The sequence below is a fragment of the Meles meles genome, chromosome 15 (genome assembly GCF_922984935.1).
Source record: "Meles meles chromosome 15, mMelMel3.1 paternal haplotype, whole genome shotgun sequence".
Lineage (NCBI taxonomy): Eukaryota > Metazoa > Chordata > Mammalia > Carnivora > Mustelidae > Meles > Meles meles.
In genome coordinates, this window is record NC_060080.1 from 58223515 (window position 1) to 58249668 (window position 26154).

At 49.6% G+C, this 26154-nt stretch overlaps 1 protein-coding gene across 6 annotated transcripts; it reads right to left on the minus strand.

Moving 5' to 3' along the window:
* Window positions 1–717: 717 nt before the first annotated feature.
* On the minus strand, window positions 718–25096 carry CEP68 (centrosomal protein 68). 6 transcript variants are annotated; one of them, XM_045978617.1, is made up of 7 exons: window positions 24966–25096; window positions 13497–13902; window positions 10318–11832; window positions 8828–8950; window positions 5912–6008; window positions 2549–2721; window positions 718–1607 (listed from the first exon to the last, which is right to left on the minus strand). In XM_045978617.1, exons 2-7 carry the CDS (start codon window positions 13857–13859, stop codon window positions 1587–1589), a joined length of 2292 nt encoding a protein of 763 aa, XP_045834573.1. In that variant the 5' UTR covers window positions 13860–13902; window positions 24966–25096; the 3' UTR covers window positions 718–1586. The 6 variants fall into 6 exon arrangements, with proteins under 6 accessions (XP_045834573.1, XP_045834574.1, XP_045834576.1 ...); XM_045978618.1 differs by lacking the exon at window positions 24966–25096 and adding an exon at window positions 21644–21779; XM_045978620.1 differs by lacking the exon at window positions 8828–8950.
* Between the last annotated feature and the right edge of the window lie 1058 nt (window positions 25097–26154).

Consider the following 26154-nt stretch of genomic DNA (forward strand, 5'->3'; position numbering starts at 1 on the left):
AGTTTAAGAACAGAGACCATTATACATTTTTAAAGTGTAGGTTTTTAAGAATATTTTACACATGTAACTATTTGCTCTGGAGGTGTTTTGTCCTTTTTAAATCTCACAATGGAACCAAGATTAATATGGAGGTGGCAGAATCAAAACACAGTTGAATTCTGATCATGTCCCTGCTCCATGCCCTTGCTCATTGGTAAATCATACCATAGCAGCAGGCACTTGAAATAGTGCATTTTACATAGTCTACTTTTGTAGTTAATCTTTAAATATTAGAATTTAATAGCAACTTTTCCCAGTGACGATAAAGTCAGAGATTTTAAAGCAGAAAAGTCACATTTAATAATAGGACTTTAAGTTCACATGGAAGTAGATGAGATGGTGGTAGGATTGCATACATGGCCTTAAAACTAAAGTCCTAAACTTTTAAAAAAAGCTCATTTTATATTAAATGTTTTGTCCTAACAGGACGTCTGCTCATGAAAATAACTGTTCCAAAGTCACCTTCTTTAGGTTCAAGATGACTTGTTCATTTTTCTTTATAAACATGAGATCTTCCTTAAGAACGAACCCTCCTCAAATGAGAATGTGGAAGGAGTTTGAAAAAAGATCTTTTAAGTGCTTATTTCACACATATTTAAGTGTGAAGAATCCTTTTCTGAAGTCTTAACATTTCGCTTTAGAAAGCTACAGAACTGATGGTTGATTATATATTTTTTCTTATCAAGGTACATGTCACTCCCAAGCAATGAAGAATTTCCCTTTTTTCCTTCACTACCTACAGCCTTAGTTTCTGTAGTTAACCAGGCTGCATGACCCTATCTATGCCCTTCTCCTCCCTGATCTTGTACTACTCTTCTAAGGAAGAGCAGGAATACACGGTGGCCTCCTTCTAGAGGTCCCCTTAAGGTGTGGATAATCAGGCCACAGTCCTGCAGAAGCTCAATGGCAGTTCCCTAAGTCCCTGGCACATTTTCCTTTACCATATTAGTTAGGCAGGCAGATGGAGCCCTACTGAACCCCAAAGACAACCTAAAAGATGTCCCAAACAGCCAAAAATAATTCGTTCAGAACTTTCTATTAATTTGGAGATTTAAAGTCTCTTCTAAAATCTTCAAGAGGGACTTATAAACCTAAGTTAATTTTATAAAAAGACCCTAAGTTCTTGGCCAATAACTCGTTTTTTTCAGCCTCTTGGGTTTTCTGGTATACCGGAGAATACGGAGTATTTGGTACCTTCTCTCTCACGTGAACCTTCTTCAAAGGCTCTCAGCCCATGGACTATTTTAGGAGCTCTGTCTGGTCTTTTTAAATGGATTGGGGTGGGGCAGGGCAGTGAAAGACCTCTAAGCTTTATCAGCCTTATTTGATCAAAAGCTGCAAAACTACATGCTTTTCTAGAGAAGCACCAAAAAGAAGGATTCATTTTAAATAAAGAAGAGTGACTCAACAGCCCTTATACTTCAGGGATGAGAAAGGCATTTTAAAGCTAGTACATTACAGTTAAGTTTCCCCCTTGATTTCAGCGTTAAATGGCTCTTCCAAGGGCTTCCTGAAAGTTTCCCACCAGCCAGATTTTAGTCGACAGGTTACATATCTACTTGAGATGCCTGAAAGAGAAAGAGAAACTTCTTTTTTTACAGGCAGAATGCTGCAGAGGAAGAAATGACAATAATCACTGTATTCATTTTAGAACTAAAATGACTCTTGCTCAAATTTCTGAGGCAAGTACAGGGACTCCCTTGACATACCTTGATTTTATCCTTTACATTCTCTTGGCTACAGTGAACCTAGAAAGTCTGTGAATTAAGTACCACATTTTTTGGCTGTGGGAGAGGAAGTTTCAGAAAAAGTGCGGTCCAGCTGTGGAATCATACAGAATGTTAGGCAGTGGCAATCCCACACTGGGCACCAACCCCTCTTCCCTATCATTCCCTGTTCAACTTTCCCAAAGATCTAAAGATGTACTGTTAAGTCTCTAAGGCAGGTTACATCCTGCCTATCCCCCTAGCCCTTTTTGGGCGTTTGCAGATATCACTGTTGGGAAGGGAGGGGAGGGGGACCTATCAGTAACAGTCTCTGTGGGCACTTGGTGCTGTCCAGTTGCTTGAAGATGGAGCACCAAAGGAACTGGGCAGGAAGAGCCTCCAGAACAGGCAGCCTGACAGTGGCCCTATACTGGAGAAGCTTACATATCCAGACAAAGTTTAGGGATAGAGGAGTTTTGCAACTGTTGTCTGGAAGGGGTGGAGGGACTGCCACAAAAGTGCAAGCATGGGGCACCCTAGTCCTCAAGCAGGCAGCAAGGGTGAAAGGAAGTCATGAAAAGGCACCAGTGAGCTAGCTCACCACAGAAAGACGCCCAACCTTCTTCCTGGCAATGGTAACATCTTCCTTTTTCAGTGTCAGGGTCCCCTCCTAGCATCTCATTTACTTCAATAACTCGGTTCAGCAAGCTTCTAAGAAACAGCCAACTGTTAGATGAGCTCTGTACCCTAACTGGGCACTGGGGTCCGAGGACAGATTTTCTTCTCTTGAGCTGCCTACTTACCAGGCTCATCCCCTTTACATCAGTGCTCTTGGGTGCCACTGGCGTGTTGTCAGGAATGAGGGTGCAGCCAGCTAGCATGTCCAGAGAAGCTAAGATAGCATCATACAGGCGATCTGCGTGACTCTCCAGCTCACTGGGCTGCTTTGAGATCCTCCCGAGGACATCCTTTAACACTACCAAATGAGGTTCAAAGCAATTAGGCCAAAAAACCCTCCCAAAACAAAAACCCAACATGTAATTACATTTTCTAAAGAATCACAGAAGGCTACAACATTTTACTCAGAATAGGAACAGGGTCACAGTTTCAGGATGTCTATGCTTGCTAACAGTGACTCGGGACTGCTGCCGCACGGGAGGATCTATGTTCACTTCTGACTGGCTCCACTCTGGATTTACATAATTCACAAACAGGCACATAAGCATGGTTCTCTGGTGACTGGTGTTATCTGGCTTTTAAAGTTAAGACACAAGGCACACCCAGATCCTATGAGGCAGACTTACATAAAACAAGATGCCAAGATTAGGACACTGGGTCCTGTTATCAGGTCCTAACAGCTTCTGTTGGCTGGGGAACTGGTACTTAACATGTATACAGCTAGCCTGTTAATGTATTCGGGAACGCTTGTGAACCCTTTTTTGTGGGTCCTCAAGGAAGAGACTTCAAAAGAAAATGATCTGAAAGCAGGCTGACAAGAGGTTAGTGAAGCCAAGATTTCCTCCAACAGGCCAAGTGTTCATCTGAGGAAGGGATGGACTAGGTTCAGAGTGCATCACACACAGCAGGCTTGCTTTTCTCTGAAAAACCGTATTTCCTTTGTTAAACACAAAGGCCGCCTTAGCTTCCTGAGCCTTTATCAGCTATGTTAACACTCCCTCCAGTTTCCTGCTACAGCTGCAACATCTGCCAGCAGCGGAAGGGAAAGGGGAAGCTGCCTATCTGCAGAGGATGCGGCACGAGGAGGAACCAGGGCATGTGGCAGTGAAATCAGCCTCTACGGAGGCCAGGGCCAGAGCAGGGCCAGGGCCGTGTCATGCTGGCGGAGCCCAGGCGTGCGGGTGGTGCGGGTGGTGTGCAGGCAGTGGCTGTTCTCCACTCCACAGTCACCAGATCTTTTTCCTTAGTGTGGAATTCAGAGACCCTTTATTTTTGTTCTGAACTTTTATTTTAGGATGTTAGAATATTTGGTTGGGGCCAAGTAAAAGGAAAGCTGGGAGTGAGAATGCAATCTTTCCCAGCCAGGCTTTTGTGTTTTAATTGAATACAGACATACAGGAGCCTGGTTCAGCTTCACGCCAACAGGTTTCCAGCCATGTGATCCACCTGAACGTGGAGTTTGGGTACGAGAAAGGACTAGCAACACGTGCACGGAAGCGGCCAGGCCTACATAAGGCAAAAAAGCCTCTGGGAGGAGGCGGAGGCAGAAACATTTTGGAGGGGGAATGAATTTGGTTCTTGTCCCTGTGGTTCTGCTTGTAGCTGGAGAAGAAAGCGGGCTGTGAAGTTCAGTAGGAGATGTGTGAACTCAGGCTCTACCCATGCTGGCCTGTACCCTGGAGAGAGTCAAACACGCGTACATCTAGCTGGAGCAACTCTGTGAAGGTCAAGGGGAATGTGTGGTCTTCATGCAACGCCCAAGTTTCTGGTTAGTCGGAGCAGAGGATGGGAGGGGCAATGTGTCCATCTCAACGAGCCTGGGTGCGTATCTGAAAAATCACAGGAACCCCAGATGCCTCTTATTTTGAAACAAAGGAAAGGGGGATGTTCTTTTTCCAGATTAAGCACTGAGAAGTATTACTGGATTGGTTTTTGGATGAAGGTCAAAAAACCTGTAATTTTTAAGAGGCCTATTGTTATAAGCGGCCTCTGGGCAGAGTTTCCTACTATGGAGCTCTCTCCCTTCCTGCTCAGGCCCCCACACCTCCAGACACGGTACAGCGGCAGGGCAGTCAACATCTAGGGGGCTTGAGGCAGGCTGTCCCTGCTTGCGTGTTCCAAGGCAGGTTCACAACTCTGAGGTGAGTAATAATAACACCATCCATCTCACGATGACTAAACAGGAGGAAAACCCTGATACGTCAACTGCTGCAGCGCAGCGTCCGGGCACGGCGTTCAGGAGAGCAAGTAGCACAGAAGCCTGAAGGACTGTTTCTGCCCCAATAAAACCCAAAAACCTTAGTGCAGGAACCAAAACAAAGAACTCCCACAATTCACACTGGATAACTGCCCTGCTGAAAAGTCCTTCAGTGGCTCCCCGTCCCACTGAAACCCCTCTGCCTGTACACAGTTCTGAACCCTGGTCATCCATCTTCCCAGGGGATATCTGGCAACATCTGGAGGGAGGTGAGGCTGTCCCTGCTGGAAAGGAGGTGGAGGTACCACTGGCATCTAATGGGTGAAGGCCAGGGATGTTGCTAAACTTACTGCACCGTGTAGGGCCGCCCTCCTCACACAGCTTGATATGGCCCCAAATTCGGATACTGCCCAGGCTGAGAAACTGCTCTAGGCCACCTCGCGCGCACGGGCCCATCTGGTCTGGTCAGCGCCACCTCACCACCTCCCAAGCCCAAAGGTACGGCGCAGCTTTGCTTCTGTGGTTTCCAGCAGAAGCCCCACCTCACTCCAAAACTGAGGCAGAATATAAAGGGGATCTTTTAGCTCTTGCCTTTTAGTCTTACGGGAAATCAGGGGCTGCTTTTGGCAATCCGTCAGTTCTGCCTAGCATTCTCTAAGCTCATCCTCCATGTCCCATCTGTCCACAGCAAAGGCAACACCAATTGTAAATCCTTGCACCCTGCATGCTTAGGTGTACTCTCAAAGTCTGATTTTACGTTTTCCTAAGTTGGTAAGCCACCCCGCAAAATGAACTTGAGCCTGTCCCCTCTCATCAGCACACTTCTTCCTTCAGCCCATTCCCTTAGAATGGACTGCTCTCAAATACGGAAACGGATACTTCCTCAGAGCAGAAGACCAGAGGGCAGATAACCAGAGAGGGGTTCAGCCTGTGCTGGGAAAGGAGGGGAACCCCTGAGCGCCCCCTACTGTGAACATCCTATTAAAGAACCAAGCATGACTGGATGAAAACCAGCATTCCCATGCAGGTCAGTATCAGGGGAGGTAAAAAAAGAGTGTTCTCGCAGGCTCGACTCCGCTTACCTTTAGGTGACCGGCTGGCTGCACTGCAGGGACAGTGATGAGGTGAGGGCTGGCGGGCAGCCATCAGCATCTAAGGCAGTGGGTGCCAGGGGGTGGGGGGAGGGTGGTGCTCTTGCACTGCTGGATCCTTACCAGTGACCCTGTGGCCCCTGGACCTGCTGCTGAGAGGGAGTGGGTGCCGGCTCGATTCAAAACTTTAAGCATCTCACCTGGAGTGTTATCCAACAGGCACTGAAGAAGAATCTCCCCCTTCTGTAAGACACTCTCCGTCAGGGACTGGTGTTCATCTATATCTTTCTTGAATTGCTTAAAGCATATCAGAAAAGAAAAGTTTTGTTACTATTGTTTGATAAAACTTACTCAAAATGATCCTTTGTGGAGAGGTAGCTCAGTTCCCCTCTAACCTGAAGACAAACCCACCCAATCACCGCAATTCCCCCAGTAAGCAGTGCATTAGTTTAACTTCACCTACTATGAGCCCAAAGTAAATACCCCATCCTTTTTTCCATTTACAGTTGGACAAAATAAGAGTTTCCTTCTCCCTGACAGAGCCTGGTTCATGAATAGCTTGGGAGTCCAGGTTTCTTTCTGTCATATCTCACGGGGTTTTGGTTTTCTTTAAAAACTCATGAGGCGGGGCACCTGGGTGGCTCAGTGGGTTAAAGCCTCTGCCTTCGGCTCAGGTCATGATCCTAGAGTCCTGGGATCGAGCCCCGCATCGGGCTCTCTGCTCCGTGGGGAGCCTGCTTCCTCCTCTCTCTCTGCCTGCCTCTCTGCCTAGTTGTGATTTCTCTCTGTCAAATAAATAAAATATTAAAAAAAAAAAAAAAAAAAAAAAAAAAACTCATGAGGCTACAGGATTCCCAAAACACTTCTATTCTAACAAACCCAGTAAGACCCACAAGAGAGGGACCCCCACCCACTTCTTCCCTCAGTGTCCTCCTCTGTGCGGACCTTGGGCCTCGGGAAAGCATCAGAGAAGCTGTGAGTCTCCTAAATAGCTGATTTGTTTTCCCCTTGTGGGTACCAAGCCTTGTAGTTGTTTTTGATGTTCCTCTAGCTGCTAAGATGTGTAAAGTCAAACCCATGACGACCTTTAGTACAGGGTACAGAACTTGGTGGTTCACATTCTGGAGTTAGAATCGTAAATCTTAGGGGCGCCTGGGTGGCTCAGTGGGTTAAAGCCTCTGCCTTCGGCTCAGGTCATGATCCCAGAGCCCTGGGATCGAGCCCCGCATCGGGCTCTCTGTTCAGCAGGGAGCCTGCTTCCTCCTCTCTCTCTCCGCCTGCCTCTCTTGCCTACTTTGATCTGTCAAATAAATAAAATCTTAAAAAATAAAAATCTTAATCTTAGATTTAACTATATTCCTATCTTTAGTTTTCCTTTGCCCTAATACCTGTACTTATTGTTTTATTCTTTAGTTATTTATTTTCTGTAGTTCACATGCTGCCATAAGCCCACTGTGTTTATGGGACACAAAGTACATGAGATGGAGTCAGAGTTGACAGTATGTGAACACACACAGAGACATGCTTGTATGAGCTATCATCTCAGCAGGGGTCAAGGTAGCTCTCCCACACACATGAGGCATGCACCAATCTGTGTGGGCAAGGGGCCGACAGCAGTCCCACTCTGTGACACAGCTGTGTGGGTGACACACAAGAGGGCTAGTCTTACTGACTTGTGAGGATAACGCCCAGCTCAGATCTCAGTTCTACCCACAAAGCAAGAAAGCTCCTCTGGCTAGCCTGCATGATGATGGGGAGGAGGACAGAGTGAGGGATAAAATGGAGAGACTGGACTTGTTCTACTTGGCACCTGCCTTGATGGGGATGAAGCTCATACACTGGGCCCAGACTTCTTGGCAACTTGCAGGCAGTTTCCTCTCTCCCCACAGCGGTACTGCCCCTGAGCCCCGAAGGAGTGGGCCCTGCTCACCTCTGCACACACACTTGGAAGCTACACACGGAGGACCCTGTCCCACTCAACCTTCTCTTTCCTCAAGCATACTCTGGGCAGGGAACTCAGGGCAACCTCTCCACACAGCAGTAAACAGCACTCCCACTGAAGTACAACAGCTGGCCCATTCAGGGAAGGCCCTGCCCTTACATTTTAGTTGGTGCCACGTTGGAAAACAAAGGCTCGCTCTCCTGCCAGGGTGTGCGGGGGGGATGCTAGGGTGTGCTGCTCTGCTAAGGTGCCTCTAAAGGCAATTGCTTATGTGACAGAAATCCAAAGAACTGTCTCAGAAAACCCTTTCTAGACTAGCCTCACAGGCTCAGACCCCACACACTACCTCTGCTCCTTCAAAAAAGGTTAGAAATGCCTGGCCAACCAAGCATGCTAGAGATCTGTGGGTAGTTCAGTCAAGGTTAATGTTATACTTAGGGTAATTGTACAATCTATCATACATCTCAGAACACTTCTGAAAATGAAGGGGGACCTATTGACAACGATTCCAGAACAGCAGGCACACACTATCACACCAAACACCTACTCTAAACTCAAATTAACTAGAATTCATAATTAAAGAAATTTTTAGAATACAAAAACCTTAATGAAAAAGAGGCAAAACAAAAACAAAAACAAAAAAAACCCAAACTCAAAACACCCCCCAACCCAAAACCAAATACACTGAGAAGCAGGTTCCAGTTAGGGCTGTCCAACAGAACCTTCCATGATGATGGAAATGTACTATCTGCACTGTTCAGTATAGTAGCCACTAGACAAACATGATGCCTGGACACTTGGAATGTACTGGTATAACTGGAAAATAGGAATCTTTAATTGTACTTAAATAGCCATATGTGACTAGTGACTCGTAGTAGTGCAGTTCTACATTTAACCCTGAGACATCTGCAAAATTACATGGCAAATTCCCTTAAGTAGATCGGACTGAGGATCAATATATTTTCTCCAAACTCTGCTTGGCCTGGGAAATAGCTCCTACATTTTAGTTTCTCAGCAGTAAAAATCTGCAAAGGGCCTCTGATTAGATTTCAGATAAAACAGTCAACTGCGCCATCACATACCGGATATCAGTTATTTGAGCTTTTACTTTGTAATCAAGTATTTAGCCACCACTCTGGTGAGTGAACAGCCAGAAGCCAGGACCACATATTACCCGGTAAAGCTGCAGAGAAGACTTGAGACCTGTAAGATTGGACTTGGATGGAATCAAGTGGTCGGTAACGTCCACTACATTATACAGCCAGCGGATCAGCTCTTCCAGCTGACAGCAGAATGTCTGTGTAGACAAAAGAACACAGGTCTGGTGTTACTGACCAAACTGCGGTTTAGGCGTTCAAGCCAGGGGATTCTGGGAGACAGACTGTGCACCCTTCCTGAGCATTCCCTCCCTTGAGGAGTCAGTCTCTTCCCTCCTCCCCTGCCTGTCCCCACCCCATGATTCCAGACCTCCGTGAGGGCAATATGGTTTCGGTCTCCCCTCAGCCTTTGTGACACCAAAAATGACAGGCTGAGCGAAGCCTGCCCTGCACAAGGGGAGACCAGCCCAGAGCAGGCACACCTGCCATGCGAACCGATTCTTGGGAGAGCACCACTGCTAACTTCTGTCCCTGAAGAAAACAAAATAGATGACTATAATCGTGACAAACTGGAACCCATGGCAGGAAACAAGTGAATCCAAACTGTGTGTCCCTGTTTTGCATCTGCCTCAAAGACTGCCTTCAGTATTTTACCACAGAAGAGGCACATGCTAACATTTGTCCTTCCTGCTTCCCAGGACAAACAGAATCATACATGGCCATCACGGGGCTGATTCAAGCCCTCAAATGCTAGGAAATGTCTGCTGTGTCGGCTCTGGGTCTCGCCACCTGGCTTACTACTGCGCGTGTGCAGTGTCCGTGTGCTCACCCAGGGCCCAAGGCCACGCGTGGACTGTTGTGTGTGCGGAGAGCCACGTTCCCGAACATCCTTGTGTCGGGGACTACGCAAAGCCTTCGGCATGAATTATTTCATGTGATCCACACATCATCCCGAAGAGACAAGGCTCCACATCTCACAAATGAGCAAACTCAAAAGACAGAGCCAAAATTCCAAATATGGCAGTGCTATGGTTGAAATTCAGATCTGCCTGATGCTGGCGACCCCGTTGCACAGACTATCAATTCTACCTCCAGACAGCCCCCAGTCTACGAGAGGTCTGGTGACCAAGATGGCCAGGACACAGTGCCTCCATGACTTCAACTCAGCGGCTCCACCACTTTATCAAACTGAAGCTCTCAGAAGACCTACAGAAAGAAAACCATTTACCTTTGTTCAGTTCAGTATTTCCTAAGGGCACGTGAGCACAGACGTTTCTTGTGCAGAATACCTTTCAATCCTCCAGGTCGAAAGCCCTAGGAAGCAGCCTGGAGTGGTGGTTATTAAGTCAAGCTCCCGCCTCGGGTGGGCAGCTTACCTAACCCCTCACCGCCTTTTCTCCACATGTGAAACCACCACAGCAGTCCTTATGGGCCCAGTTGTGAGAATCCAGTAAGAGAAGGAACAGCACAGTGCCCGGCCCGTAAGAAGTGCTCCAGGTTACTACGTTTGATCCCATGCACTGGCAGAACACATCCCTCTAGGCAAAGCCCCTTGAATGTTGTTTACCTTCACACACTGCAGGAGCGATTCTTTCCCCTGCTCTCCCTTCCCGGGAGGCTGCCCTGTAGCATCTGGGTCCAAGCACGCGCGCTGGTCCCACACAGCTGGCAAGGAAGAGCGTGATCTCAGCAGTCCAGAGACCCCCAGCGCCTGGCTGCTCCCCAGACTGCCGTCCCCTGCAGGGCCCCTTGCCTGGACGAAGGAGTGCAGCAAACAGTGGTTCTGGCCCTCGGGGCCCCTGGGCCCTCTGAAGACAGTCCCCGAAGGAAGCTGGCTTTGGCTCGAGTCTGATGGGAGGGAAGCTGGCCCATCACTGTCTGACGCGTCCAGGGAGGTCTGCCCTTTGGCAGCCCCGGTGGGCAGGGTCACCAAGGTGGGAATGGAACCTAGATGTGAAACCAAACTAGAAACCTGCGTCAGCCGAGTGGGCAGGGCAAGATACTCGTCATCACTTTCTACCTCCTCTTCTGATTTCCATCTGGCCTCTGTGCAGGCAGGGTGCCAGACACCATGGCTGGCCCCCTTCTCTCTCTCCGTCCCGGGCAAGGGCCACCCTCTGTCCCATGTCTTCAGCTGGGGAGATCCCACCTCAAGGTGCCCGCCCACGGGGAGCCAGTCCTTCACACCCCTCAGGGCTGGCTCTCTGCTCTCCCAAGGAGCGTTTCTACGGCCTGGGGCTCTGGGGGTAGATGTGAGTTGGTTACAAGATGCCAGTCCCAGGCTGCCCTGCTTCTGGGGTACTCCAGAGGGCCACCGCATAAGGCTTGGCTCCCTGGGCCTAGAGAATGGCAGGGAAGCCTCTGCTGATGGGCAATTCTGGGAGCCATTAGTGGGGGACTTCAGGGTACTTGCTGGGGAAACAGAAAAGCTATCCAGGTCTACACCTGAGTCCTGCAGGACAGGGTCAGCCAGCGTGTGGCTGTCAAAGTGCTTTGGGTGCTGAGGCTTGGGCCTAAGCGGATATGTATAGTCCAGCAGATCTTCATACTCTTTATTCGGGTTCCAGAGCGGGGAGTGGCGGTCGGGGGAAGGAGGCAGGGAGTCTGGCAGCACACAGGCCCAGTACTCGGCCTGGAAGGAGAGGCGCCTCCTGCCCAGCCCAGGAGCATCAACCCCGGAAGACGCGGGCTGTGGTGACCACTGGAGCCCCGGCCCCACCACAGAGGGGGCCAGAGGAGGGACGACCAGCTGCAGGGAGGAGGAGACCTTGGCAATGGAGCAACCTGGAGGCTCTGCCTTCTCTCGGTGACCCTGGAGACTGCTACCCAGGGAGGAGGCAGAGACGCTGCAGCTGGAGAACTGAGGAGCAGGGGCAGCTTGGCTCGCCAGTGGCCTCCACCTTGGTGGGAAAGGGAAACCTGAGTAGTGGGGCTGCTGGCTGAGGTCTAGCGCTCGCGGCGACTCCACCGGGGATGAGTCATCTTCGCTATCGGCATCGTGTCCTGAGCAAAGGCCTGTGGCTCTGGGAACACGGAGAGTCTGAGGTAGATCCTCTGAGGCAGAAAGCCTGGTCTCCTCCATCTGCAATGAAAAGAGGGAAGAGAAAGCACTAAGGTGAAAATAAGCAAACCAAGTGTCTTTCTCAGAGGACAGCTGTGGAATTTTCCTTGGGGACCCAGATGATATTCAGGAGAGCTCTTGCAAACAGAGTCTGCCATCTGATGCGAGAACTGGACAGCGTGTGGCAAGTGGCCAGCATGGAAGCTCCGCGTGCTCTGGGACGCCAACCGTGGTCCCCAAACCACTCCTACCCTCCAGTCTTCCTGCAAGCAGGCAGCAAGCACAGCTCGCGCAGCTGTCATGCTGGGGCACACCACCTAACCACGGAGAAGCGTGTCCTGGGCAGCAGGAAACCCCTGCCCTGAGATACATCCACACCCAACAGGCAGGGGACCCACCAGCCCCACCTGCTCAGCTCATGCCTCTTATAAACGAATACAGTGAGTCCCTCATCTCAGCCTCTTCAACTCTGAATTTCCAGTCTGTTTGATGAAGAACTTGCCCCCGAGGAAGGTAGGACAACTCAGTAGTTAGGGGCATGGACTTTGGAACCATTCAGACTTATGCCAACCCAACTGCCACCTTCCAGCCGGAGGACTCTAGCCTTCCTTCCCTGGTCTGTCAAATGGTGACAGTAACAGTACCCCTTCCTCAGGACATGAGGATTAAAGGAACTCAGGTGTGAGAAGCACAGGGTAAGAGCTCAATGAACAACAGGTACCACAATACTAAGTCCATTTGTAGTAAGCTCACGAAACAGCTACTTCCAGGTTTGCGTACTTGCTTCCCGCCTCACCAAATCTCTGACTCACAGGTGCCCTGGGCTTCCCACCACCCCCGGCTCCCGGGCAGATGGGCCTGGCTGCTGTTTCTTCCCAGTCATGCTCAGCCCATCCTCACAGGACAGAACCACATGGGGGCAGCCTGCAGCAGCCAAAGCCACAGGGATACTGAAGAGACCAAAGCCATTCCTGTGGGAGGCCTTGGCAGAACATAATAGGATGTCAGAGCTGGGAAGGACATTCATGATCTGGGAAGTTTCATTCAGGTCACCTTCCCAATACACTGAGGGCCTGAAAGATTTGGTGATATGCCTGAAGTCACAGAGCCAAGCAGGACTGCTTGCTCCCTGTGACTTGACTAGGCAAGGCTTCCCTGCAGTCAGCAAGGGCCAAGAAATTCTTCTTACCCAGGGACAGTGCCGCCCACTACGACTACGGGGGCTCCAGGGTGGCTCCAGGGCTCTGCCAGGTTCCCTGGGTCCCAAGGGGATACAGTCTCAGAGCCTCAAGGAGCCCACAGCCCTGGACCCTCCCTCCCCAAGTCTCTTCAGGGTCCCCTCCCCCTGAAGAGTTCAGATCACCAAAGCAGAAATGGGGCCCGGCCCCCTCTGGCCCAGCCCTCTGGGCACTAGGTCCTGGCCAGAGAATCCCCAGTCTTCAGAAGGTCACACTCTTGAGGAATAGGACATGTGTAGACAGAGTCCTCCACTGGCTCCAAGGCCCAACTCTCCAAGTGAGCCTATTAAACAGAAATCATCACACCCAGATACCCCCCCTCCACCCACCAATTCCCCACCTTGTACAGGGGCTGGGAAAGCAGGTAAGATGGTAAGAAAATGCTAGAACATAATCCCAAAGGACCACATTAGTTAAACCTACAGCGCCATTTGCCTTATTACCTACCTGGCTTCGCACAGAGTGCAAAAGGTCTCTAGTCCCCGTGCCAGCAGGAGGAGGCAGGCAACCAAGAGCAAGCTGAGCTCTACCAGCCATTGGCTCCCTGCTGCTGGCGTTGGCCTGTGGCTGGCAGGCTACAGAGGGGCTGGGGTCAGCCCCATCACAGCAGGCAGGGGCAGACAGCCCCTCTGTTCCCCATACAGGGGAGGCAGGCCCTGCCTCAGCTTCCAGGCACAGTGGTGGCTCCTGCTCCCTGCTCACGAGCCCCAGGATGTCCACCTCCTGCTCCCTGCAGCTCCACTGCCCATAGGACGGGGTCTTTGTGTCCACGGATGCTTCCACCTCTGCCTTTTCTTCTCCCAAGGCCATTGAGATGTCCCTAGGTCGGGGTTCCCCTGAAGCCTTCAGCTCTCTACAAAACAGGAAAGGAAAAGAAAAAGATATATTCTCTGCATCTGTGTCCAGGAAACCTTGCCTTTTAATGGTTAAGACAGACATCTGCAATGAAGGAAACCACCAAGAGAAAGAAAAGGTAACCTACTGAATGGGAGAAGATACCTAAAAATCATGTCTCCAATAAGGGTTTACTACCCAAATATATAAAGAACTCATATAACTCAACACCAAAAAAATAATCTGATTTTTAAAAATGGGTAGAGGGCCTGAATAGACGTTTTTCCAAAAAAGACACACAGATGGGCCAAGAGACACATGAAAAGATGTTCCACATCACTCATCATCAGGGAAATGCAAATCAAAACCACAATGAGAGCTCACCTCACAATCTGTCGGAATGGCCAAAATCAAAAAGACAAGACATGGGAAGTGTTGGCAACAAGGTGAAGAAAAGGGAGCCCCACGGAGTGCTGGTAAATTCCCGAAACCAGAGCAGCCGCCATGGCACATGGTACGAAGGCTCCTCAAACAGGCGAACTGGCAGTGCCGTGTGCTGCTGCTCGCCCACTCGTGGACCGTCCCCAGAGGAAAAGGGAAACGGTATCTGAACAGATCTATGCCACCCTGCTCACCGCAGCATTACTGACCACAGCCAAGATACGGAAACAGCTGAAGAATATGGAAACAAAGAATGAAATCTGGCCATTTCTGACAGTATGGATGCATCTAGAGGGTATTAGGCCAAGTGAAATAAGCTGAGAAAGACAAATACCGTATGTTTTCATTTACACGTGGAGTCTAAAAATCAAAACAAGAGAACAACAAAAAGAAACAGACTCAGAACAAACTTAGTGGTTGCCGGAGGGGAACAGGTGGGGAATGGGTGAAGTGGATGAAGGGGATTAAGAGGTACAAACTTCCAGTTATAAGTAAGTCACAGGGATGAATGAAGTAAACAAGCACAGTACGGGGAATATGATCTATAATATCGGAATGACACTGTACGCTGACAGATAGTGACTATACTTACCCATTTACGGTGGTTAGCACTTTGTGACATGTGTAACTGTGGAACCACTATGTCGTACTTATGAAACCAATATGTCAAAAAAAAAAAGGACTTTTTCTTTTTTTTTTTTTGGTTAAGAAAAAAAAGAATAAATGGTGTTTACTTCCTCAGAGAACACAGGTCTGGCTTTTCCCTGGCCCTGGAGTTTTCTGAAGGGGACAGACGAGCAGACCATTATGTCCTCCGCTTTTACACGGCCAACACCAGCCCCAGCAGCAGGTGCCCAGGTGGGTGAATGCAGGTCCCAATCAGAGCCAAGGCTTATACTCCCCCTTTCGTCTGGGCCCCAGTGCATACGGGGCCTGGCTAGGGCCCTCCCCGTGCCAGGCCAGCCAGTTCCTTTGCTGCAATGCTGTCGGCAGGCCGCTCTGGCCTGGTTCTGGCCGCTCTGCTCCTGGGAACAGCAGGTCAGGGCTCCGGCCTGGGGTGTTCCCGCAGTGCCCACTGTGCCCAGTGGAGGGGGAAGGATCCTCTCAAAACACAGAAACCCCACCTCGGGCTGTGAGGCAGGTGGCCACCTCTCATTCCGAGGATGGCCAGCGACCAGTGAGAGGGCAAGCAGCAACTCTTCTCCCACTAGCTTGGGGTATGATGAACTTGCACCTGAGGGAAGGTGGGGAAATGCAGGTGGGTAACAAGAACAATGGCCACATAGCATGTATGCATGTAACAGTGAGAGAGAGAGAGAGCACGCGCGAATGAGCACGCGTGATGTGCACGCGTGGGCAGGCAAGCAAGGGAGACCAGGGTGAGCACTTGGTGGGGGAAGAAGGAACAATGTGGGAACTGGACCTAAAAATAACAACCATTCCTTTAAGAGTTGTAAGGATAACAGAGACCCCCTCCCCTAAGCCTAAGGGTACAGGCAACAAGTCCAGGCTGGGAGCACTGGTGGATGGGGCTGTGGCTGGTGGGAGGGGAACAGCTCCCGGAGGATTTGCAAGGGGCACAACGGAAGCCTAAGTGCCCGGGATTTCAGAGGCCACCCGGAACGCACTGGGCCAACCTGAAAGCTAGAACCTGGACAAAAATAGTCCTGCTTCCGCGGAGACCAGAGGCTGGAGGGATAGCAAGAGGAGGTGCTGGGAGCAATGGGGAAGCTGAGAAAGTGGGGTTGGCCATGGAAAGGGCTCAGCTCGCGCACTGGGAAACTGGGTGGGCACAGCTGCCTCTTGAGAGCGCTCTGTCTGCCTGGGCACACGAGGCTCCAGGTCCAGAAGAGCACACACACTTCACACGGACTCTCTTACTTCTCACAACCACCGGGTGGGGCAGAAGAACAATGTTTCTGGACAGGTAACAGGTAGTTGTAATATAAAATACACTGCCGAAGTCTCCCTCTGCCCTTGTCTCCATCCCTCACTAAAACCGGGTGAGCCGACAGTGACCCACACCCGGTCAATACTGAGTGGCAGCGGGGGTCATCAGCATCGTGGGGGGATGTGGGGCACCGAATCAGTGCCAACAAGTCACCTTGCAAGCCACAAAGGAATCCAACAGAGGGAGAAAAAACAGCCAATGTTTCAGAGAACAAAGGCAGAATATTTATTATTAGATATTCCCATAAAAATAGGTGAAGAGGCTCAGTAATTTGTGTGTATGTCTCTCATCTCTTGATGCATATGCAAACAAACACAAAAATCTTTCATCCTTCTCCCTCTTTACATGAAAGCAGTGCACTCTTTTCAGGATGTATTCTTTCCTTTTTAAAAAAAAAACAATTATCTCAGAGACCTTTCCTCAGCAGTACAAAGAGAGTTTCCTTTCTTTCATATCACTGCCTAGCACTGTATTCTGCCGGAAGGGTGCCTTTTGGTTTATTTCACAGGTCCCTTATGGGGGGATCGTGTGGTTACTCCCCATCTTTCCTCACTACAAGCAAGGCAGCCAGGAATCACCACCGGCCAGGCAGAAGCGGGCAGAGCACACAGCACCTGCGTCCAGAAGCTCAGCAGCTGAGGGGAACGCACCTGCATGTCCTTCACCTGTGTTGCCAAGTGGTCTCTAAGGGTGGCAGCGATTTACAACTCACCGCCCCCGCCCCCCGCAGTCTGTGAGCTGGTCTTCCCAAGGGAGGAGGCGGGTCCCTTCTCTACCTTCAGAGGGGAAACCAAGGCTGAGAGAGATTCAAATCCTGGATGCTATGACTCCAGAATCCAAGCTCTTTATGAACCATCAAGGGAACAAGTTACAGAGCAGATCAGCACATGGAGAAGAGGCAAGAGACAGGACAGACAGATGAGTGACCAAGGCCTGCTAAAACAGGTTTCCATGGAGCCACAGCCTCACCTTGTGGCTGTTTAAAAAGCTACACACAAAAATGTGTGTAAGCTGAGCCCGTGAGCTGGAAGAGTGTAACCTGCAGACCCCAATTTCGACTTCTTGCTCCATTCCTAGAAACTCTCAATGGCTACGGTCAGGCCATGATGGGTGGCTAATTCCCCTTCTACCCGCTTTCCCCATCCACTAAAGGGTGTGGTCTTGTGACTGGGCAGGAAGAAGATGATGCTGTGACAAGAAAAGGGTGCAAACAAATGATCACTTTGTTTTGATGATGTAATTTTTATGTCTTGTCTGGACTCATTCAAAAAAGAAGGTACCGGGGCGCCTGGGTGGCTCAGTGGGTTGGGCCGCTGCCTTCGGCTCAGGTCATGATCTCGGGATCCTGGGATCGAGTCCCCTATCGGGCTCTCTGCTCAGCGGAGAGCCTGCTTCCCTTCCTCTCTCTCTGCCTGCCTCTCTTGTGATTTCTGTCAAATAAAAGTTAAAAGATTTCTTTAAAAAAAAAAAAAAAAGGTACCCATTTATCCTGGGGGGTGGGAAGTGGTGAGCTAGAATTGTAAGCTTATTCAGGACACACCTCTACGTAATTTTTAACTGTGCATACAAACTGGAACTAGGTTAACACTGTCCCCAGAGGCCCTTCAGCAACAGGTTAAGATGGTCTGAAGTGATGATTTTCCCGGAAACAGTGCTCTGGAAAAGGCAGGTTTATTTTCTCAGTGTGGATAAACAGTCTCTTCATAATCTTACTTGTTAATCTGCCTGATGAATCATGCCCCTCCAACTACACAAATTATGGGAAGACAGACACATGTGAAGAAGACAATGAAAAGAAGTCCACAAGGGTAGTTCCAAGTTGTATATAAGATGCTACAGAGCACGAAGGATAGGAAAAAGCAGGGAAAACTCCTTGAAGTAGTGACTGTTGAAGGCAAAAAAGCATTTTTATTTTATTTTTTTTTTTAAAGATTTTATTTATTTGACAGACAGATCACAAGTGGGCAGAGAGGCAGGCAGAGACAGAGAGAGGGGGGAAGCAGGCTCCCCGCAGAGCAGAGAGCCCGATGCTGGATCCCAGGACCCCGGGATCATGACCTGAGCCGAAGGTTCAGTTCCGGAACCATGGCTGCTGACTGGGACTACCAGAGGCTTTAACCCATTGAGCCACCCAGAAAAAAGCATTTTTAAAACTTCAGTCTTGATGAAGTGGCCTAGCAAATGCTCAAGTTTTAGATTTCTGAGGTTCAATCCTGTCTGCCCTTGCCAGGCGGGCATCTGCATGAAGGTCCAGCCCTCATTTCCGTAGGGTCTAGATCTTACACATTTTCCCTTCTAACCTTCTGAGCTGAGGGTGGAGCTGCGGATTCTGCTTAGACACTTTCAATGAGAAGCAACTTACTCCTCTTTCAGTGGACAGCTCCTGATGCCGAAAAGGACTTGTGTTGTTGGACCAACACTGCCTCCCAGGCCAATAGCTTTACAGAACCTCTAACTCTATGTGGGGCCTTCCTGCTCAGAGAGCACAGATCTCAGTGTTCCTACAGGCTAGCGGCTCTGGGATGAGCAGAGGCCTCCTCCGTAACAGGGAAATACCGCAAGGTTGAAGTGAGGGCCTGGAGGTCTCAGAGTGCAGAAAATGAACAGTAAATTCCACCCTCCATCTGGAAAATGTCTATACGCACCAGAACTGCCCTGTCCTTGACCAAACCAAGACACAAGCCACATAAGCTTCAGGATATTCTAGCAACCACCTGGACTTTGCTATTAAAATTCTCCATCAGTCTCCCGCAGAGGCCATATGACCCACCAGATACATATAATTAGGAGTGAGGTAGGCTTGGCATCCGCTTGCCCTACAGTAAAAATATGCTCCCACGTCACCTATGTGGCAACGCTGACTCTGCAGGCCTGGACACCTGACCCTTCGTGGTATCAGCTGCCCCGGTCTGGTGCAGCCCGGTTACAGCTGCCAACACTTCCTCCTACTCACTCCTACCCAGGTCGGGGAAAGGAAGGCTGGGTTAGGAGAGAGATGATATTCCTCTAACTAAACCATTTGGATGGGGGCACCTGGGTGGCTCATTGGGTTAAGCCTCTGTCTTTGGCTCAGGTCATGATCCCAGGGTCCTGGGATTGAGTCCCACATCGGATCTCTGCTCATCAGGGAGCCTGCTTCCCCCTTCTGCCTGATTGTGATCTCTCTCTCTGTCAAATAAATAAGTAAATGAATCTTTAAAAAAATAAAAAATAAACCGTTCGGATAGAGGAATGAATGACCAACCAGTGAGCAATCCTCCTCTAATCAAACTGAGCACTATCTCTCAGTTAAATCACCACCTCCATACAAAATAATCTTATTTATACCAATAAAATTTGCCAGGGAAGCTGTGCTGGGGCAAGGCCCATCTCTGTCCCCAGGCACACAGCCAGCCACCTGTACCAGCTACACAGGGCAGGTGTCACTTCACAGAGCAAGCCCTACTACTGCAGCGGCCAAATGCGTCAGACTCCCCGGGTTCTCACAGGAGGCCACAGGTATGGGTGGTGAACGCCATTCACACATAGTGGCGGAATCCGACCAGAGAACCAGACAAAGAGGCTCTTAGTACTGCTCTTTCTCTAAAAACATGAAACTGCCCACAAGGAAAGGGGGAGGGGGCGGGGTAGGACCCAACATTGTCAGGTTGCTGGAAAGCTTCAGGGGGAACTATATTTGTGGGAAAGAACTTAAGGCAGAAGCCAATCTGGGCGTAGGAGGCAGCGTGATAGGGGGTAAATACATATGCAGGGGAGGCTAACAAAAGGGACAGTCACAAGAGGCCAGGGCCTGCCTCAGAACTGGGTGGATGCCAGGAATACTGCGGCTGTAAGTTTGAGAGTGGGAGGTCAATAGCCAAGAGCAACCGCCATTCTACCTGCTCCCTCCCTGGCTGTCCCAGCCCCCAAGTCCCTTAGTCTTCCACACTGACCCTGTCTTTTCCTGTGGGGCAGGTCACCCTGGGTGCTGTGTCCACCTTTTTATTTGAAGGTTAAAGCCAAGTAAAAGGAATAAGCCAAGTAAAAAGAAGGTCGGGGTGCCTGGGTGGCTCAGTGGGTTAAAGCCTCTGCCTTCGGCTCAGGTCATGATCCCATCGGGCTCTCTGCTCTGTGGGGAGCCTGCTTCCCCCTCTCTGCCTACTTGTGATCTCTGTCAAATAAATAAATAAAATCTTAAAAAAAAAAAAAAGGAAGGTCAAAGCCAAGTGAAAAGGAAGAAGAGGTTCAAAGCTATAGAGGGTAGACATGTTTCCCACGGCTTGGTAACATGCAGATGCCATTCTCAGAAAACTCTGGCACCAGCAGCCCCTTTCCTTCCCCTCAGTCTACTTCCCCCCCTCGGGCTACTTCCCTATGTTTTGCTTAGAGTCAGAAGGACTCCTCCAGCACCTGGGAAAGAGCCACTGGCTCCCTCTAAATCAAGATGGTGTGAAGGCTGTGGCCAGGCTGCTTCTCTTGCTTTCTCACTCACTCACTCACTCACTCACTCACAGGCTGGCTGGCAACTGATTGGGACTACCACACAGCCTCGCAGCAAGGCCGGTCTTCTAACTCATCATGCACGTCTGTGAAAGGCCTTTAAAGAGATGCCACTTCCCTATCTACAAGAGCTTGGCTGGGCTTCCCCTGTCCACTCAACCACGAGCTCTCTGGCCTCCGTAGCAGATTGTCCCCATCCAACAAAACTCAAACGATGAGGATACTCAGGACTCGATGTGTTAATAACCATACCGTCCGTTCCCACCAAAGAGCAACGCAGAAAAACAGCTTTTCTGTAACAAAAATCTCTCCTACTGTCTGAGCAAGCCAGTCCCGGAACCATGGCTGCTGTTCCACAAGCCACTGCTTCTACTACTGTACAGAGTGTTTTCTTTAAGGCAGTCAGGTTACACGTATTAGGACTGATAAGAATCTTACTGATAAGAACCCTGCTCACCCAACCAAAGGATACTCTTTTGGAGAAGCCACCAGAGAATTCTCTGGTCTCCATTACAAAAACAAGTGTTTCACTGAACAGCCAGTTTGTTTTTACTTGAAAGGTACTGGCGAAACTGGTAAAATTTTCCTCTTTGCTTTGACTACTAGGAAACTCAGCACCAAATCTGCAATCCTATCCAAGCAAAAAGCTTATGACAGAAAGGCACTCACCTTTTATACTAATCTTACCCTTTACTTCCTCTCACTTTTCTTTCAACCTATCTGCCTCAATTACTTCTATTAAAAATCTTGTTATATGGAAAGTATCTTGGAATGATTTCTCAAATAGTTTTTTGGAACAAAATATAAGATTGTTAAAAACAATAACATAATAAATTTTTAAAAGATCATAAATTCAAGACTTTATCTCAAAACCATAAGAAAACAAAACCTGTTTTTAGCAGTACTTCTAAAAACCAAATGCAGGGGCTCCTGGGTGGCTCAGTCAGTTAAGTGTTCTGCTTCAGGCTCAGGCCATGATCCCAGGATCTGGGGTAAAGCTCCATGTCAGGCTCTCTGCTCAGTGGGGAGCCTGCTTATCCCCCTTCCCTCCGCTGCCGGCTGCTCCTCCTGCTTGTGCTCTCTCTCAAATAAGTAAATAAAATCTAAAAAAAAAAAAAAAGTAAAAACCAAATGCAGATACTTATATTAGCATGTTTCTTTTTTTTTAAGATTTTATTTATTTGACAGACAGAGATCACAAGCAGGCAGAGAGGCAAGCAGAGAGAGAGGAGGAAGCAGGCTCCCTGCTGAGCAGAGAGCCCGGTGGGGGGGGGGGGGGGCCTCCATCCCAAGACCCTGAGATCATGACCTGAGCCAAAGGCAGAGGCTTAAGACCCTGAGATCATGACCTGAGCCAAAGGCAGAGGCTTAAGCCTCTGAGCCATCCAGGGGCCCCTGTTAGCATGTTTCTACTCAATGTGTGGTCTGAAGACCAGCAACATCCCTGGGCATCACCTCAGAGCCTGTTGGGAATGTAGATTCTCCAGCCCTACCAGAGTCTTGGAACCAGAATTTACATTTGATCAAGATTTCCAAGTGACTGGTAATGTTTCAGAAGCACCAGGTTATTCAGTAAGCCTGTTTTGGCATATTGGAAAGAACTACTACAGTGGCTTTACAACCATTCACTGTCTTTTTTTTTTTTTTTTTTTTTTTTTTTTTTTTTTTTTTTTTAGATTTTATCTTTAAAAAGTAATCCCTACAGCTAATGTGGGGCTTAAACTTACAACCCCAAGATCAAGAGTTGCAAGCTCTACAGACTGAGCCAACAACACACTCCACTGAGTGCCTATCCTATGCCAGGCACACTTGAGAAGGAAATTTATGGTCCTTGCCCTTAAAGTCTTTGCAACAGGACACCAGAGGAAGTTCACACCCTGTAGCAAGTTTTTAATAGCTAATTATAGTACGTCAGATCTGGAAAGGAGACCCCAGAAAGAATTCAGGATTCATTATGGCTACATTAAAAACTGAATCAGAGACTGGAATTCTTATGACAGTTATAAGTGAAAAGGAGAAGGTATTTGTTTTGGAGACTCCAAATAATTTAAGAGAAACTGATGTGTCAAGGGGATCTACAGCTGGAAGGAAATGTACAACTTAGCCTGCTTCCTGCCCCCAGAAAGTGGTACAGGAAAACCTGGAAGTGAGGCAACATCCCCTATATAGGGTTCTATCTGCCACCTCTAGGTCAAGACAACAGGTCTAAAGCCAACGAGGAGACTTCTTCCACTTTTCACAATGTCTGTGAATAACTTCAAAGACAGGAGACAGTTTCTTCATGAGAACACAGTTAAGTTATAAGGAGAAAAGCCACTCCAAAGCCATCTCCACAACCTCTACCTTTCTGGCTGAACCAATCATCCTGAAGATTTCTTGTTAGCCACAACAGGCCCCATCTGTTCCTCTGCTCTTACAGGACCATTATGAGTATCAGACCACACTAACAGTGTATCAACTACTACTGTAACACTTGGCCAAATTATTATCTGGCACTTCATTTATAGTAGGTGGTGAGACTCTAAATGAATAACAGATAATCAATGGAATATTTTCACTGTGGGGGAAAGTCAGAAGAGGCTTAAGGACTTTGTAAAATCAAGCAACAGAAAAGGACTAACAGGCAGAGAAACCCTAAAGGGTGAAGTATACACAGATACTTAACATGAGTAAATCTATTCAAGTATCTGTTTATTTTTATCCTAATAACTGCTAACAGCTCCTGAACATTTTCTTTGAGCTGAGCCACAAACTATCTAAGCACTTTATATCAATATCTTATTTAATCCTCAGAACCCATAGTAGGTACTACTGTAACTCCCATTTTACAGATAAGGAAACTGAGGCACGGAGAAGTTAAACAACTTATCCAGAGTTAATAACATGACAGATAAAGCCTGATTTAACTTAAGAGCCAGAAGTCAACTGCATTCCTCATCTGTAAAAAAATAATTGGCCCAACAAATTAAAAGAATGAAAATTTTTGTTTTGTCAAGTTTTGGCTACACTGCTGGTTTTTTTGTTGTTTTGGCTTTAGTCACCAAGTGTCTTCTATGTTCCAAGCACTGTGCTAGGAGCTGGGGAAACTACAATGTGATGTTTACAATGGGATGTTTAAAGCAGAGGCAGTAGAAACTAACCTAACCTAACCTAAAGGAAGACGTGATTAATTAGCTGTGGGGTGGGTGAGAGCTGTAAAAGTTGTTCAGGAGAGGTGAAACTGAGTTCTGTACTCTTTTCAGTACTGAAACTGAGTTCTGTACTCTTTTCAGCCTAGAATTGATCCAGGTGACCCAAGGAACGAGGATTAAGTGGTGACCTCTACTTCTTTTAACCAAACCCTAGGCAAAATGACCTATACATTTTGCCAAGCATCTTAGCAACATCCTTCCCACCCTAGATCTGGGAGCTGTTAGGGTATTTATGAATACTACCAATCTTCGCGCAGGCCCCAGTCCCCACGGAATTCGCAGTGAGGTTCAATCTGCCGTGGCACTGGCAGGTTTCCGCTCATTTTCATTACAAACAATACACGGAGCCCAACCAAATAATTACAAAGGACCACAGCATGTGCCCCCAGGCTGCTGAGAACAGTTCCAGTGATGAGAGTCAGAAAGAGTGGCCCTTCCAGACAAAAAAGCAAGACATTGTGCTTTTCCCCCCTCGGCAGCTGCTGCATTCACGGCACCAAGAAAGCATCATTCGTCTCCATCTTCCCTGTGGGAATGACCCTGAACGGGCGAGAGAGGGTCTCCGAGTTAGCACCGACCGCAAGCAGCGCCGATGCCTGACTCCCGGGGCCACTTGGCCCCCGGCGAGAGCGCAGGGTAAACAGCACACGCCCGAGGACAGGCCGCGAGGGAAAGTGAGTTCGGCCGGGGCCGGGGCCGACCAGCCGCGCAGCTGCTCCGGCAAGAGGATACGTGGACACGCGCGCCCCCCTCGGCCCGGCCTCCCCGCGCTCAGGCTCTTCCAACCCCGGCCTCTCGCTTCCGCGCCCGGCACTCCCCGTTCCGCCTGCAAAATGGAGGCGAAGGCACGAGCCCCCCCCGCCCCCAGGAGCCCTTTGTGCCCTTCCCAGCAGGGGACGCGGGGCCCGGCGACGCGCCCCGTTCGTAGACCCGGAGAGGCTGCTGGGCAGGGGGAACGGGCCGTGCGGGCGGGGGTTGCAAAGCCTCGACTTCCGCGCCCGCGCGCCGGAGCCTACCTACCTCGCCTCAAGCCCTCTGAAGACCCCGACCACGCCTGCGGCGACGGCACACCAACGCGGCGGCCCCAACACTGGGGTCCCAGGTGAAGACCGCGGCCCTCACGCCCGAGCCCGCTACGCCGGGGGCGGGACCGAGCGCCGGTCACGCCCCTAGGGCACGCCCTCCTCGCGCGGAGGCGGCCTTTGAGGCTGCGCGGCCAGTCCCAGCCCTAACACTGGAGGCTCGACCAATAGACGACCGGTGCCCCCAAAGAGCCCACCCCTCGTGCCGTTCTGGCCTATAGGAGGCTGGATCTTCTTCGGCAGTCCGTCCTCGCCTTCCGCGCTCGCGGCTCACGTTTGTCTGTTTCGGGAGACCGGGTTCTGCGAGGGCGCGTCCTGGAGCAGTGCGAAAGGGCGTTCTCTCCTAGCGTGTGGGTTAGGCGCTGAGTCATGCATTCGTTCATTCATTTTGCGCAGGGCACGCGGTAGCGTTCGAGGAGCGCCGCCACGCGGGAGGCGGTCCCACGGTCTTGGCGTATTCGCGTCCGCATTCGCATCTAAACACGCAGGCGTGTGACCGAGGCGCGACTCGGTGCGAGCCGGCACAAGCGCAGGAGTGGTTGGGGAAAACCTAAGGGGTGAGGTGGGACTTAAGCAGTCTCGTAAAGGGAGGCGTCTGGATACATGAGCCGGGAGCCGCCAAGTCTGATGGGGAATCCGTGATGGAGTCCGAGGGTGGACGGCTCTGATGCTTGTCCCTTTCCACCGTCACCCGCCAGCAGTGATACCTAGAAGCCCGTAATGACCCAGCTCTTTACCGTTTACTGTCCTGCGGAATCCTGGAGCATAGACAACTACCATCGGGCTGGGTGTGGGGGAGGGGAATCACAATGTTACCTGTGTTAGACCCGTTCATCCCCTCTGATCCTTTTGCTCAGCAGCACTTTGAGCAGTCTGGGTTACATTGAATGCCGCATTCGTTTATAAAATAGGTCTGTAAAAGTCTGAACCCCAGCTGTGAATAACGTACACACACCTTCTCTCGGAGCTGGGGGCCTCAGGCAGTTACGACGTAAAGATTTGGGTTTTCCTGAACCTGTCCCGATAGCTACAGCTTTTGTCTAAACCAAGAGTCACAGCAAAAGCAGAAAGTAGCACACTGATGGGTTTGTTTGGGTTTGCACATTGATTTTATTTGCCTTTTTTTT

Coding starts and splice junctions, on each gene's coding strand:
- CEP68 (XM_045978617.1), bottom strand. CDS start 13,859: ATGGCCTTGGGAGAAGAAAAGGCAGAGGTGGAAGCATCCGTGGACACA. Junction 6,009..8,827: donor CTTCTCTGCAGCTTTACCGG/GTAATATGTGGT, acceptor ATATGCTTTAAG/CAATTCAAGAAAGATATAGA. Junction 1,608..2,548: donor ATGTAAAGGGGATGAGCCTG/GTAAGTAGGCAG, acceptor TTTCTCTTTCAG/GCATCTCAAGTAGATATGTA.